The sequence below is a fragment of the Rousettus aegyptiacus genome, unplaced genomic scaffold (assembly GCF_014176215.1).
Source record: "Rousettus aegyptiacus isolate mRouAeg1 unplaced genomic scaffold, mRouAeg1.p scaffold_m13_p_3, whole genome shotgun sequence".
NCBI classification, from domain to species: Eukaryota; Metazoa; Chordata; class Mammalia; order Chiroptera; family Pteropodidae; genus Rousettus; species Rousettus aegyptiacus.
In genome coordinates this window covers 143,289,201-143,302,839 of record NW_023416306.1, presented here as the reverse complement: position 1 = coordinate 143,302,839, position 13,639 = coordinate 143,289,201, and the positions used below count along the sequence as shown (strand labels likewise).

General features: G+C 34.4%; 1 protein-coding gene across 3 annotated transcripts in view; it reads right to left on the bottom strand.

Annotated features, from left to right (window-relative positions):
* Positions 1-1,334: 1,334 nt before the first annotated feature.
* Positions 1,335-13,639, bottom strand: part of SLC38A6 (solute carrier family 38 member 6) — a 50,948-nt gene continuing 38,643 nt past the window's right edge. For 2 of the 3 annotated variants that reach the window (XM_016162359.2, XM_016162361.2), the window contains 8 exons: positions 11,454-11,519; positions 11,153-11,206; positions 9,170-9,285; positions 8,766-8,866; positions 3,541-3,665; positions 2,208-2,352; positions 2,007-2,101; positions 1,335-1,822 (listed from right to left, as the gene is read on the bottom strand). In XM_016162359.2, coding sequence (XP_016017845.2) covers positions 1,742-1,822; positions 2,007-2,101; positions 2,208-2,352; positions 3,541-3,665; positions 8,766-8,866; positions 9,170-9,285; positions 11,153-11,206; positions 11,454-11,519 — 783 coding nt within the window. In that variant the 3' untranslated portion in view covers positions 1,335-1,741. The remainder of the gene's footprint in view (positions 1,823-2,006; positions 2,102-2,207; positions 2,353-3,540; positions 3,666-8,765; positions 8,867-9,169; positions 9,286-11,152; positions 11,207-11,453; positions 11,520-13,639) is intronic. The other variant, XM_016162360.2, reaches the window with a different exon arrangement.

The window sequence follows — 13,639 nt, the reverse complement described above, 5'->3', positions numbered from 1 at the left end:
ACATCAATGGGAAGTCTGAAATAATTTATAACCTCCAAACAAAAAATGACATAAATCATCAATATTTGTCTGTTTGCCAAGTAGAAAGTCACATGTTTTAGCGACAGAAAAAGAATGCTTAGAGAACTTTCAAATCCATAGCCAATCATCGCAGCTCTTTCTTGTAATGAACAACAGAGAGAAAAAAAAATCACAAAAGATTCTTAGATAAGATTTGGAGGCAGGGCAAAATGCCAAATGGAATAATCCCACAGATTTGTTATTAGTAATTAATGTGGGTTAATATTAACCCACAAGATGAGATTCGATTTTGTATATAAGCTAAACAAACTGATTTCATAAAAAACAAAAGATTGACTCAATATATTTAATAACCTTAAAAACTTGTGCTCTGTGAAAGACACTGTTAAGGGAATGAAAAGACAGACCACTGACTGAGAGAAAATCTTTGCAAAACACTTATAAAGGACTGGTATCTAAAATATACGAAGAATGCTTAAAACTCAATAATGAGAAAACAAATATCAAATGGAATAATAATTAAATATTAATTTAAAAAATGGGCATAGGATCTGAACTTCACCAAATAAATAAATAAATACACACACACACACACACACACACACACACACGGATGGCAAATAAGCAAATGAAAAGATGCTCAACATCATATGCCATAAGGAAATACAACAATGAAATACAACTACACACCCACTAGAATGGCAAAAATCCAAAACACTGACAACACCAAACGTTGACCAGGATGTGGAACAGGAACTCTCATTCATTGCTGGTGGGAATGCAAAATATTATAGCCACTTTGGTAAGCAGTTTGGCAGTTTCTTATAAGACTAAACATATTCTTATTCTTACCACATGATGCAGCAGTTGTGCTCTTTGGTATTAACCCAAAGAGGCTGAAAACTTATGTCTGTGTAAAAACCTGCACACAAATGTTTATAGCAGTTTTATTCAAAACTGCAAAAATTTGGAAGCAACCAAGAGGTCCTTCAATAGATGAATGGAAAAACAAACTGTGGTACATCCATACAATGGAATATTATACAGTGATAAAGAGAAATGAGCTATCGAACCATAACAATACATTGAGGAAACTTAATTGCATATTGCTAAGTGAAAGAAGTCAGTCTGAAAGGTTAGATACTACATGATTCCAACTATATGACATTCTTGAAAAGTTTTTATGAAGACAGTAACCATTGCTGATTGCTAAAGTTTGTATTAAGAGTGAAGTCTAATGTATATTATGGACTTTCATTAATGTGTCAATATTGGCTCAACAATTATAACAAATGCACTGCACTAATTCAAGGTGTTAATAAAATTATTTTGCTTTAATTCTAAAAAATAATTAATAATATGTGAAACTGTGGTTGTGTTAGGGGTGAAAGAATTATATGGGAACTCTGTACTTACTGCACAATATTTCTGTAAACATGAAAACTGCCCTAAAAAATAAAGTCCATTAATTTAAAAACAAATAGACCCACAAATAAACAAAAGATTGACCTAATATATTAAAGGGCATTTTGAGTTTGTTTCTTATTTTGATTAAAACTGCTGTGAGCCCATTTTCCCCTACCCACTCTCATTTTGTTTCACCTTTCTATTAATACATTTATAAAATGTTAACCCACATAAAGAGGATTCTTCCAAGGTCTCTTCCGGAATTATTCCTTTTTGCATATGGAGGTAAATTATTCTTCATAAGATACACCTTTCATTTATTAACCCAATTAAAAATGATGAGTGCTAAACTAAAATTCCCAACCAAAATTCCAAAGGTGAGCAAAACAAAAGCCTGCAAAAATAGAGAAAAAAGATAAAAAACAATTAGAGTATTTTTCAAACCTCCACCCTCCCCAATATTTATATGTCATAGTTTAAAATACATTAACTTTCTTGATGTAGATAAAATAATTATAAAATGACAAATTAATTCTGAAAGTAGGATTCTTAAAAGAAACAAATGAAACCCAACCTACCCCAAGCTTTTTCCAGGAGAGAAAATCCTCTCTGCTAAGTTTAAGATAAAATAGTCCTGGGAATACAAAAATCAAACCTGTTGATGTACTGGAACCTTTAAAAGTGGGAGAAAAAGAGGATTATTGCCAGATTCTGATGTGAGGCTAGATGACAATTTTATCCCTTTTATTATGTGGATTTTTTTGAAATAAAAAACTTACCAACTACACCAAATACATTCCTAATGTCAGGAACATATATTGCAAGTAAAACAATGATAATATTGAGTGCTAGAGTGACTGAAAAATGGGGAATCCATGAGAATGAAAAATTGGAGAAAAATATCATCATAAAAGCTTTTCTTGCCTGTAAAACATAAAGAAAAACAAATTTAAGCAAGAGAAAGTGTCAAAGCCAAAATACTCACTTAAGGAAACACATGTATAGTACAATAACTATGACAGTTTTGTACCCTAAACCATTTAAATTTCAAAAATATAACAAACTATTATCATAAAGTATTTATTAAACATAAACTAAGAAATATATAAGAAATCTATGATTTCTATGTGAGCTTCATAGAATTATTTTACTTTAATTCTTCACAAGTTTTTCACATTCAATTTCTTTAGACTGTATAATTTTCAAAATTAACAACAATAACACTGTGCAATGAAATCTCAGAGAACTGTTTTTATTAAATTCAACAGACAGAACAACAAAAAGTTTAAAAAGGAAGAAGAAATCATGCCATGGGAAACAAACCCCATTTACTATTTTATTTTGTATTATCTGTTTCATATTTACAGCATGTAAATATGAAAACTAGTTCATGACACTTCTCACTTCTAAGGCAGGCAGCAGATGGTCACATCCCACAAATGTTTACTCAGCTCCCGCTGCGCTCCTGGCACTGCAGTCTGCACAGGGAGAAGGCAAAAAATCTTGAAGGCCCAGCTCTTAAGGAGCTCACTGTTTAGGACTTCAAGACATCCATGCAGAAGCATTTATACCCAAAGCCTTTGTTTCCATTTTCTCTGAAATTCTTAAGATTCTTACATATGGCAATGAAATGCAGAATGAAGATCTGTTCTGCCCCTTAAATTATAATTCTAGAGCAAATAAAATAGTTTGACTAAGATTAAACTATAATGTCTATGTAAAAATAAATTTACAATAAACCAGAAGGAACATATTTTTGTTGCCTTTACTTCTTCCTCCTCATGCACATTCTTTTGAAAACAGAATATGGATTCAAGGGGAGGGGGGAACCCCAAAACTTTAGAAGAACTATAGTCTAAATTGGAAACAATGCTGTGGGAAAGCATAAATCTAAACTAAATCTCAAAAGGCACAAATTGGCTTAGTGGGTTCACTGTTATTTTTGTGCTTTCATGGGACCATATGCAAGTATGAGGTCTTTGAACAATTACTTGACAAATGAATAAGATATACAAGACTAAATGTGATTCAAACATTCTAGCCTGCAAAGAATTAGTGTTGCCGCATTAGGGAGCTGCTACACTAAGCAACAAAACCTTTAAGAGTACTTACAGGGAAGTGGATTAAAGGAATTGTCAAAAGCACAGCAAATAGTATGCATAACTTCACAGTCATGACAACAACATCATGTGGCAAGTATTTACTGTAACCTTGTAGTATATCTGATGCCACTTGATCTGTAAATTTGAAAAAATAACAATAAGATCACATTATAAACTCCTAGGATGTCAATAATGGCAAAATTATTTTCCTTTGCACAAATGGATCTTAACGGATTTTGGATCCCATACCCAATCAGTCTCTGGCCTTTTGTCTATCCTATAAAACACAGAGACAGTAGTTAAACATCTTTCTGAAACTGCCAATCTTTTCTTTTGATGAAACTAGAAATCAGCACAGGCAGAACCTCTGAAATTACAACAATAAAACACGCATAAAAATAATCTCTATAGAACTTTTCCATAATATGAAGGTTTTGAACATTTATGTTATTATGTAAAGTGCTTTCACATGTACTACTGAATTTGGTCCATATGATAACAGTATTATAAGACAGATAGCCAGGCTAAAAAATACTAAAGGACTTGCCCAGGATCACACAACACAAAGGGTTAGAGCTGTATGCCCAAATTTATTTGGTGCCAGGGCCAATACCTTTTCCTCAATACCACGTGTTTTCTAGAATTGTGCACACATTACTTCCTTCATCAACATTTCATCTATAAATTCACCTTTCATAAAAGAGAATGCAGTTTTAGGGCAATGGCTCACTTAGCAAGCCAATGTGATAGTCAGTGACAGTTCGTACATGCTGACAATGCTTTGCTCTGAGGGGCAAATGTCTTCCGTACTCCAAGCCGACGAGGGGAATGAGAGTGAGGGAATTCAAGGACATTGCTTATCGTTGCCTGTACAGAAAGATCAGTTTACACTTTTGAAAGAATGGTGCTTTTTGGATTTGGGAGTACACATCTGGAAAAAGATGCTTTGGAGGAAATACTCTGTTTTCAAGAATCTTAACATTTAAAGGGAAGATATAATAGTATAGAAACACAGATACACGTAAGTGGCAGAAGAAGGTCTAAATAAAGAGCTGTGGTGATTCTGAACAGTGAAAGACAACTATGGCTTTGGGATAAGCAAGAAGGAAGCCCAGTGGGCAGCAGGATGGCAGAAGGCTTGAATACTGGGACCACGCAGACTAATGTTCAAACCCTACTACTCAACAGCAACTTAACTTCTCTGAGTCTCTCAGTTCTTACATCTGTAAAATGGAAACAATAATATTATTGACCTATAGAGTTACTGAGAGCATTAAGTGAATTAAGGTATGTGTGCTGAGACTGAAAGATGTGGGTGAAGAGATTCTCTCTAGGAAGAACCAGCACAGGCAGACGCCCTGAAGTAGTAGAGAGAATATGCATCTGAGAAAATGAGTAGTCTGGCAGGACTACAGTGGCTGAAACGGAGCACGCTGTGGCACAGAGTAGTGGTGATGAGGCTGGAAAGGCATTTAAGACCCAGCAATGGAACTCTTCGCAGGGTTTGGACTCAGTCTGGTAGGCCACAGGGATGCAATGACCAATGAAGAATGGTGTATTATAATCTGAATTAAGCAGGAGGGCAGTTTGGAAGAAAAAGAGACTCAAAACAGGAATAACAGTTAGAAGCCTAGTGAGAGGTAATGAGAATCTGAACTAGACTAGAGATAATGGAAATGGGAGAGAAATGGTCTAAATTACCAAAGACATACTTTACACAATATGGGACTATAAGTAGGAGATTGAAGCTAGATTATATTCCCAAATCTGTGAGAAACTTGTGAGTTTTGGAGAAATATGGTAAACTATTTTATTTCCACTTTCTGAATTAGAAAAATGAGCTATTAATACTTATGACATAATAACCTCATAGATTTTAAAATGGTTTGGTTATTATGCAACATTTGGGTACTAGCCTGGATCACTAGAGGAATGCCTTTTTTTCCTCACCTTATAATGCTTTAACATCTGTAATCAGAGCCAATATTAGTAATTCAGGTACGTACAGGTCCCTTTAATCTGATAAAATTTAAGTATTAACTAAGCTTTGGGAATACTGGATGAAAGGATCCCAAGCAGCTCCAGAAGCCTGAAGAACTAGATTTATTACATATTCAAAATATGTTACATGTCTACTTTCTACTCTCCCAGGATTAAAACCTTCCTTCTAAGCCAGTCAGTTCTGTGTTCTTAGCTGAGTCTTAACATATGTAAGGAATAGAGTACAATATGCTTCTCTGGATTCGGACAAATCTCTACAAATCTCAGTAAGGACCTGGTGACTATTTCTGCAAGTTGTATCTGCTCTTGAAGTCAGGAGGCTGTCCTGTTTAACACACATTATCAAACTGGGTGCGAAGTTTATAAAGATTACCCCAGAGCAGTGGAAAGATCACTGAGTTAATACAGGAGACCTGTCATTAATTGTAACAGGTTACTTCACCTCTTTAGGCTGTAGCTACTCATCTATAAAATCAGTTGAAGGTGTTAACTTGCGATAAGCCCTTTTGATTAAGGTCTCAGACTCAATTAGCAAATTTTTTCTTTCCATAGAATGAGAACTACTATTGTCCCTATAAGAATATACCATAAAAGATTTTCCATGGTTATGATTAACACATCATCCCCCCTCCCCCCAAAAAACCCACTGTGAATTGCAAATCACTATCTCAATCTTCTATCTTTGGAGAAGAAATTTCTTTCCTCTCTTTATCTATCTATCACCTACCTACCTACCTACCTACCTACCTACCTACCTACCTACCTACCTACCTACTATATGATTCTTCTTAGATGTGTATTTCTTCACTAAATAAAGTGGCTATTCTGAAAAATTTGCATTAGCAGAGAAGGATTAAGTCACAGACAATTTTAACAGCTTTACTTGATAAACAGGAAAATCCCAGTGTAAGAAACATTACATTTACATCATGAAAATGTTTAGCATCTGTAGTCAGGCAATGATAGATAGATAGATAGATAGATAGATAGATAGATAGATAGATAGATAGATAGATGGACAGGCAGGGAGGCAGGGATATGCTTGGAACTATAGCAAGCCAGGTTTTCCCAAAACCTGACAAAAACTTGGAATGACAGAAATCTGGATTCTATAATTCCTGAGGAGGCAGCACAATAATAAAGGCATTGACTTCAGAGAGAGTCAGAACTGGATTCAAATCCCAATTTATTATTCATTAGCTGCAGGTATCTGGCCAAATTACTCAACCTAGATGAACCTATACTTGCAGAGTTGTTGTAAAGATTAAACTAGGCACTGTAAATAAATACCTGGCACTTGCATAACGAATGTTAGCTCAATAACTGTATTAGTATCCATCCTTCCTCCACCTCCCTTTCAATCTAAGCCATCTTACAATTTAATACAGCTCCTAAGCAGCTCACAATAATTTACATAACTATTTCTCATCTACCCTGGAAAGCCACAGGCCAGTTGAGGTTTCTTGTTATACTGTTTTTGCTGAATCCCAATGGAGACCCTCATATAGTATCTTATTGATATAAAAAAAATCTGACTGAGCTCAAGTTTGTACAAAAAGTAACAAACCCAACAACCAAAAATAGAGCTTTGTATTTCAAGAATTTTGTTTCCTTTGCGATGATCAGAAGTTTAATAATCTGTTTTCACTTTCTTTGTCATGTATCCAGCACGGTACCATGCGCATGTGGGAAATGATGTTTTTCCTGAGAGTGTACACAGGGCGCTACCACTCCTATCCATCACCAGTACAGAAGTGCAATAGCAAATTTAGATTAATACATGGCCTTTATAACTGTTGAAATAACATAGAGATAGCAAGAAAAGGACTATGTGGAGCAATTATAATTTTCTCACACATTGAAAACTCCAAGATAATACTTACCACATATACTGAACAGTTACCATATTTAAATTAAATTTCATTAAAGATAGTAAGAAGTACAGAGCTGAAAAATAGAGCACCTGTAATTATGAAATAATAATAATAATAATAATAAAATAATATTAACACACCATCAGCTCTTTGTGGAAGACTGCTATGTGACAAATACTATAATAGTTACATTTTACATATAACCGATCTCCTCCTTGATACGACTCTGTGCAGTTATTCCTGTGTTACAGATTAGGAGATGAAGGCGCTGCAAGTGTCTTGTTCAAGGTCTCATAGCTGGTTGGAGCAGAGTAGTTATTTAAACCATACTTGTTGGATTTCAAAATTTATGCTCTTTCTACTAGGTTTAGGAAAGGTAACTGTGCACGTAAATTTGTCCCAAAAGTAGCCAGATGTGTACAAACTCTGAGAGATAAGCAAAGTGCCATTATAAGTCACCATGGGTGTCTAAAACCTAAAACAAGGAATCAGCTGTGAAATCAGAGTTGGAACAGCTCTCACCAAAATAGTAACAGCCATTTACTTGGAGTTGTTACAAAAGCATTCATAAACTGAAAAATGTATTCAAGAGTTTGACAAATTGAGTATTATTTGTTATAATGTATTTGTTTGCAAATTAAACAACATAGCTTACAGTTTTTTCTTGTTCTAGACTTTTTTAGGTTTTATTTTTTCTTGAGGTTCTTATCAGAAGAGAAAACAAAACACATATCAAGAAGGCAATTTTTCAAAAATAAGTCAAAAAAATTTACTTGTATTTTATAAATTTAAAAGAACTCTTTAAAAAAAACTTAAGGAGAAAGGTCATGGTGCCTCACAGAAAGCACATCGCTGGGTTGTGCGGATTAAGGCTGAAGGCAGAGATGTCTGTCTTCTACATGTACTGCTATAGTCCAACATAAAACCCTTTCCATTCTCAACTTGTTCTTTTGCAGTGAAGATGACTGACTCTTCCAACTTCCCAAACTGCTAAACTAGAGTCTAATATATCAAAAATAAAATTTATTCTAAAATATTTTTTTTAAATAAAATCAGTATTACACATTTTTTTTTCTTATAGAAAGATATCAATGTCCTTAAGCCTGAGGTTTTAATCAGATGTTTAAGAAGATTTTCATATAAAGTTATTAATCTTGAACTTGGTTAACTTGAACTACCTTTATAAGAGAAAGCAAATCAATTCTTTAAGGCCTGTAGATCCACCATGGTAATGCAGTTAATTCTGGCTGCCTGAACAAATTAACTTACTAATGAAAGGCAGAAACAAAGCCCATAGTCAAGTGTGAGATCAACTACAGAACAATTTCTTTTGTAATCTATAATTAAATAATATACTTACCATAAAAAGTGAGGTACCCAAAGAGTGCAGATATAAAATAAATGAGAAAACTTAAAGCAATTGCTGTATTGGTTACATTCTGCATTCTTTTCTTTGAAGGGCTAAAAGACAAAAAATGGCAAAAGTAGAATTAGTGAAATGAATTATATCTATAGAAGCAAATATCTACCAAGCTAGTCAAGAAGACTCCTTAATCATTCAAGACCTATTTCATTAATAACACACTAGAATTCCTCATTTGAAATTATTGCACAAAGATTATGCTTCCAGGAAATATTTTCAACTTGGATAGAACTCACTCTCTGTTTTGTTTTGTTTTAAACTAACACTTAGAATCCAGTGAGGGAAGGATTCATAAAGAGGAATATCATTCAATATCAAAGTCTTAGAGTAAAAAGACATACTTAATACATTTAAAACATTCCAGGTTTCTATAGTACCTCTGAAGTTCACAGTATATGGGCAATATTGAGGTATGGCAGAGAAATGAAAAAGCCATGGTTGGTACGGCATAAGCACTCTGAAAAAAATTTTAAAAGACAAAATCATTAAATGCTACTCTATTGAAACCACTACTGCATTTGACAATAAGCTCAGTTTTTCATTAAAAAATCAATTAGGTTAAATTTATTTCCTTTTTTATAAATCATGTCTATAAAATAAGGTGGTTGTTGTTGCTGTTGTTGTTTTTGAATAGACACAATTATGGGCACCAGCAAATGTTTTCCTTGATAAATGGATTGCCTGTACTAGTTAAGTATTTCTTGTCTGGCTTCGACAGCACGTTACTTATACTATAATCACTGCTGCTTCTACATTATTTGAGTAAGATAAAAATAACTTAAGAGAGATAAATAATATTTAGGTAAGATTCAAAATAATAACATTTTAGAAATCGCATTGTAATTCTCAGTTTTTCTTTATGCATTAGGAAACTTAAATATAACTTACTACTCTAGGCAGCAATAATAGTTAATGCATTTGAACCTCTTTCACCAACTCAGTCCGAGGGAATATTACCAATTTAATCTAAAGAATACTGAAAGTATTAATCACATCTTAGCATCTTTGACTAGGGTCTCAATGAAAATGAACCTGATTTATTTTAGATTGACAAATTCTTAGGGATCCACTAGAATACACAAACTTGTTTTTTTCTTTTTAATTAGAATACTTAAGAGCCAGGGATAGTTACAAGGCAAACAAAAGTTACCGCCTAAATGAAAATACCGCCTTTACAAAATGGATGGTGGTGATTTACTTTCTTTTCTTTACTTTAAAAACATATCCCTTAACTTTAGACTCTTTGGCAAAAGAAGTTCCAGATGACTGAACGCCTATCTTGGGATATAATAGCCCCTAAAATATCTGAAAAGAACTGGGAGGAGGGAAAGCTATAGTGTTTCCTGAGGCTGGATTAGGGGAATGAGAGTTAATTCACAAATTCTCTTTCATATAGTGCTCAATTTCCTGGCTTGTCAATTACCCTATCCAGATCTTTAAGGTGCATGGAGGCCTTTACCATGTAAAAGATGTGTAATCTCCCTTGTGGGTCCAGAGAGGCATTTCTCATGTAAAAACTGGGAATAAAAAGAAAAATTCTGTATGATGGAGTTCCCACACTGACATGCTACAATAATAGAGTTGGACATGAGTGGAGGGCCTTCCAGTGTCTGGAACCTGCATTTCAGCAAAATCAAAAACTGTAGATAAAGAAACCTGCAGCAACAGGGAAGACTTCTAGCTCTTCTGGAATGGCAAAGTAGAGATCACCTGAATCACAGTTCATGTCTCCATTGTTGATGCTCAGGGGCCCTTGCAAGCATTTCCAGTGTCCTAGAGCTCTCAGAGAAGGCAAGACGGCTTGGTCTTGCAGTCTCCACACCAGGCATCATAAATTTCAACTTTAGAATGTCAGCCAGAAGACATACTGGCAGTGCTCAATTGCTGGTCCAATGATGAGGCTGTTTAGCTACAGACCAAGGTTCTACTCACAAGGGAAGAGTTTTTGACATAATTGGCTATTTAGCTTTACAAGTCCAGAGGGCAACAGGAAGTCTGTATCCACAGAGGACCTTATTGGCCAGACCAGACATTTAGTAAATCTGTTCTTTTAGGCAGTGGCCCATTTAAAACAGGCTCCATTTAAAGGCATGCCAAAAAAAAAAAAAAAAAAAGAAAAAGAAAAAGAAAAAAAGGTGGCTGTTTCATAATGGGCCACCCTGTGTTAAATAATATTATTCTTCTGGTAGGCAACCCTATACTTAGCACTTTCATGAAAATTAATTAGTTACAGGTACAAAGACCTAAGAGACCCTGTTACACAAATCTCTTAAAACTTGAAATGTGAAAAATCAACCAAAAGTATCTGTTAATAACTTACACACCTCTTTGGAGAAATGAAAGAGCTTTGGTTTACAATCATCTGTAGCATTTGAAATCTGTTTAAGAGGATTGAGGGGGAAAAAGAGAAACCAACCATCATTAAAAGTCAGAATACATCAACAAACATGATGAATTTATTATTCCTGGGCTTTCAAATAAAAATATTTCAAAACAAAGTTCCAAAATGCAATACAGTCATTACTTTTTCATTTATTAGGGGAAAAGTCATTATTAGTCTTATTTTTTTTCTTTTTTAGCTTAAAATAAAAAGGAAGAAACTGAAAGGAAAATATAAACTATTACCTGTAAGTTTTGCTCTATACAATTTAATGTCAGAGGACAAGGGATGGACCACTTTTTAATTATTATCTGTAAAAATAAGTAGAATCAGAACTCAGATTATTTCTTATAAAATTCATAGTAAGAAAATGATTTCGAATAGGTCGGTATTATTTCAATTAATCTAATGCCACACCAAATAATATGCTAGCCAACAGAAAATTCTTTGCTCAGATGATTTTCCCCAGTTAGGATAGGGTCACCTATGATGGGTGATCTCCCTCATTAAAGACTGAGAGCACTCTTATGTTAACTTTCAAAATTCCAATACTATCAAGGCGTTAAAGAAAAAGTGCAACTCAAATGGAAACATCATGTTTTTAGTGACAATGGTACAAAAGTATGCTTATTTGGGGACCTGGTATCAATAGCAGATAGAGAAATATTCATGGAAATGGCCACAGGCGGAAATAGGGACCTTATGCAAGGGGTGAGCACAGATTTGGGGAACTCTAGCTGTTAAAAATAAAATAAAATAAAAAACAATTAAAAGAAATCCAGAGGGACGCTATTTCCCAGAAACGATCAATGAAAATGTTTCAGGATTTTACTCTTAATTGTGGCCATCTTGTTCCTAGACCTACAGTTGTGGTTGTGTCAACATCGCCATTGTTGTGGTTGTTTCAGGGCACATAATTACTCTGTAAATATTTGCTCCAGGCTGAAACCCAGGGTAAAGACGGGCAGGGGAGAATAAAGGAAGCATTTGTCCTCTGCAGGAGACCGATAAGTAAATACTGTTCCTATTCCTATCCCTATTTGGTATTTATCTAGTTTGGGATTTAGACTAAGTCACCAAGATTTTTATATAGTGATAAGACAAATCAAAGGAAAATATATACTTTTAAGATTAAGCTAATGTGTGAACTAAAGAATGACTCTTAATTAAAACCCTCATTCTAGGCGGGGAAAAGGAAATTATAAGGATAAACTGGGCAAACTGTTTTGATATTTCTAGATAAGTGTTCAATATGTAATAAAACTAAATGGTCAACTTACCGAGAGGAAAAAAAAAATAAAAGGTGATAATCCCACCATTTTTTCATTTTCTAATTTGTTTTCAATGAAAAAAAGAAGGATGAGGATGGGGTCGAGTAGAAGCTAGAGAAGCAAAGCTGTTGCTGGTCTTTCCCTTCAGCCCTGCCCCAAGTTTGGTGTCTCACTTATACTGAGCACTTGTGTATCAGGTACTGTGATAAGGCTGGTATGTGAGCTACCTCATTGATTTTATCAGCTGTGATTACTAGGCTTGCAATTCAAAATATTTCAAAACAATGCTCCAAAACGCAAATCATTTTTTCATTAATTAAAAAATATTATTAGCAAGCTGATTTTATATTAATATAAAATTCAGTTACTACAGCTAATTTCTCTGCAGAGACACATTCTGACCCCAAGCCTACATGGTGGATTGGGGTGGAGAGAAATGATGTCCGATAGGGCAGAAGTACAGCACAGGAATGGAAAGATACCCAACAACAAATAGTAACAGGGAGTCCTCGCTCAGCACGAAGACAGAACAGTAAGAAGATAGAAAGACAAAGGGGAAAAGATGAGTAAGTATTAAAAATACTGTGCATTTGCACAAAAGGCCCTCTATTCTCTCTGCACCTAGTCTTTCCCATCTTTTAATGCTCAAGTTTTATTTCTTTCCATAGCCTTCGTTTACTCAGCTCTGTGATCCTTCTCTCAACTCTTGTAATTGTTACTCTGAAGCAAATAAATCAATACTTAATTATGCATTGCCTATATTGTTCTCTATTTTTTTCCTAATAAATTCATCTTATCTCACATACTAAATTGACAGATCTTAAGAGTTGTGTCCAGGTTAAACTCCCATAACTCCATGATGACTAGGATAGTGCTCAGTGGAAGGAAAGTTTCTGACTAAAATCCATTCAAATAGTTCTCTATTCTGATTACTGACTCATTAAAATATTATTTAGAATACTAATCTGTACTCAAGACAGAACTTTTGGAAGGAAAATAAATACATTTGTGTTCTAAAATGGACCAGAAAAGGTAAGTCCATCTGGTTACCATCATTCTGAGCCGCTGCTAAAATAAAATTTATTTTTTTAATTTTAGATATTTCAGAGGAGGCAAAAATTTCTGTTAAAAGTTTTATGCAAAGTCAGTATCTGAGACAA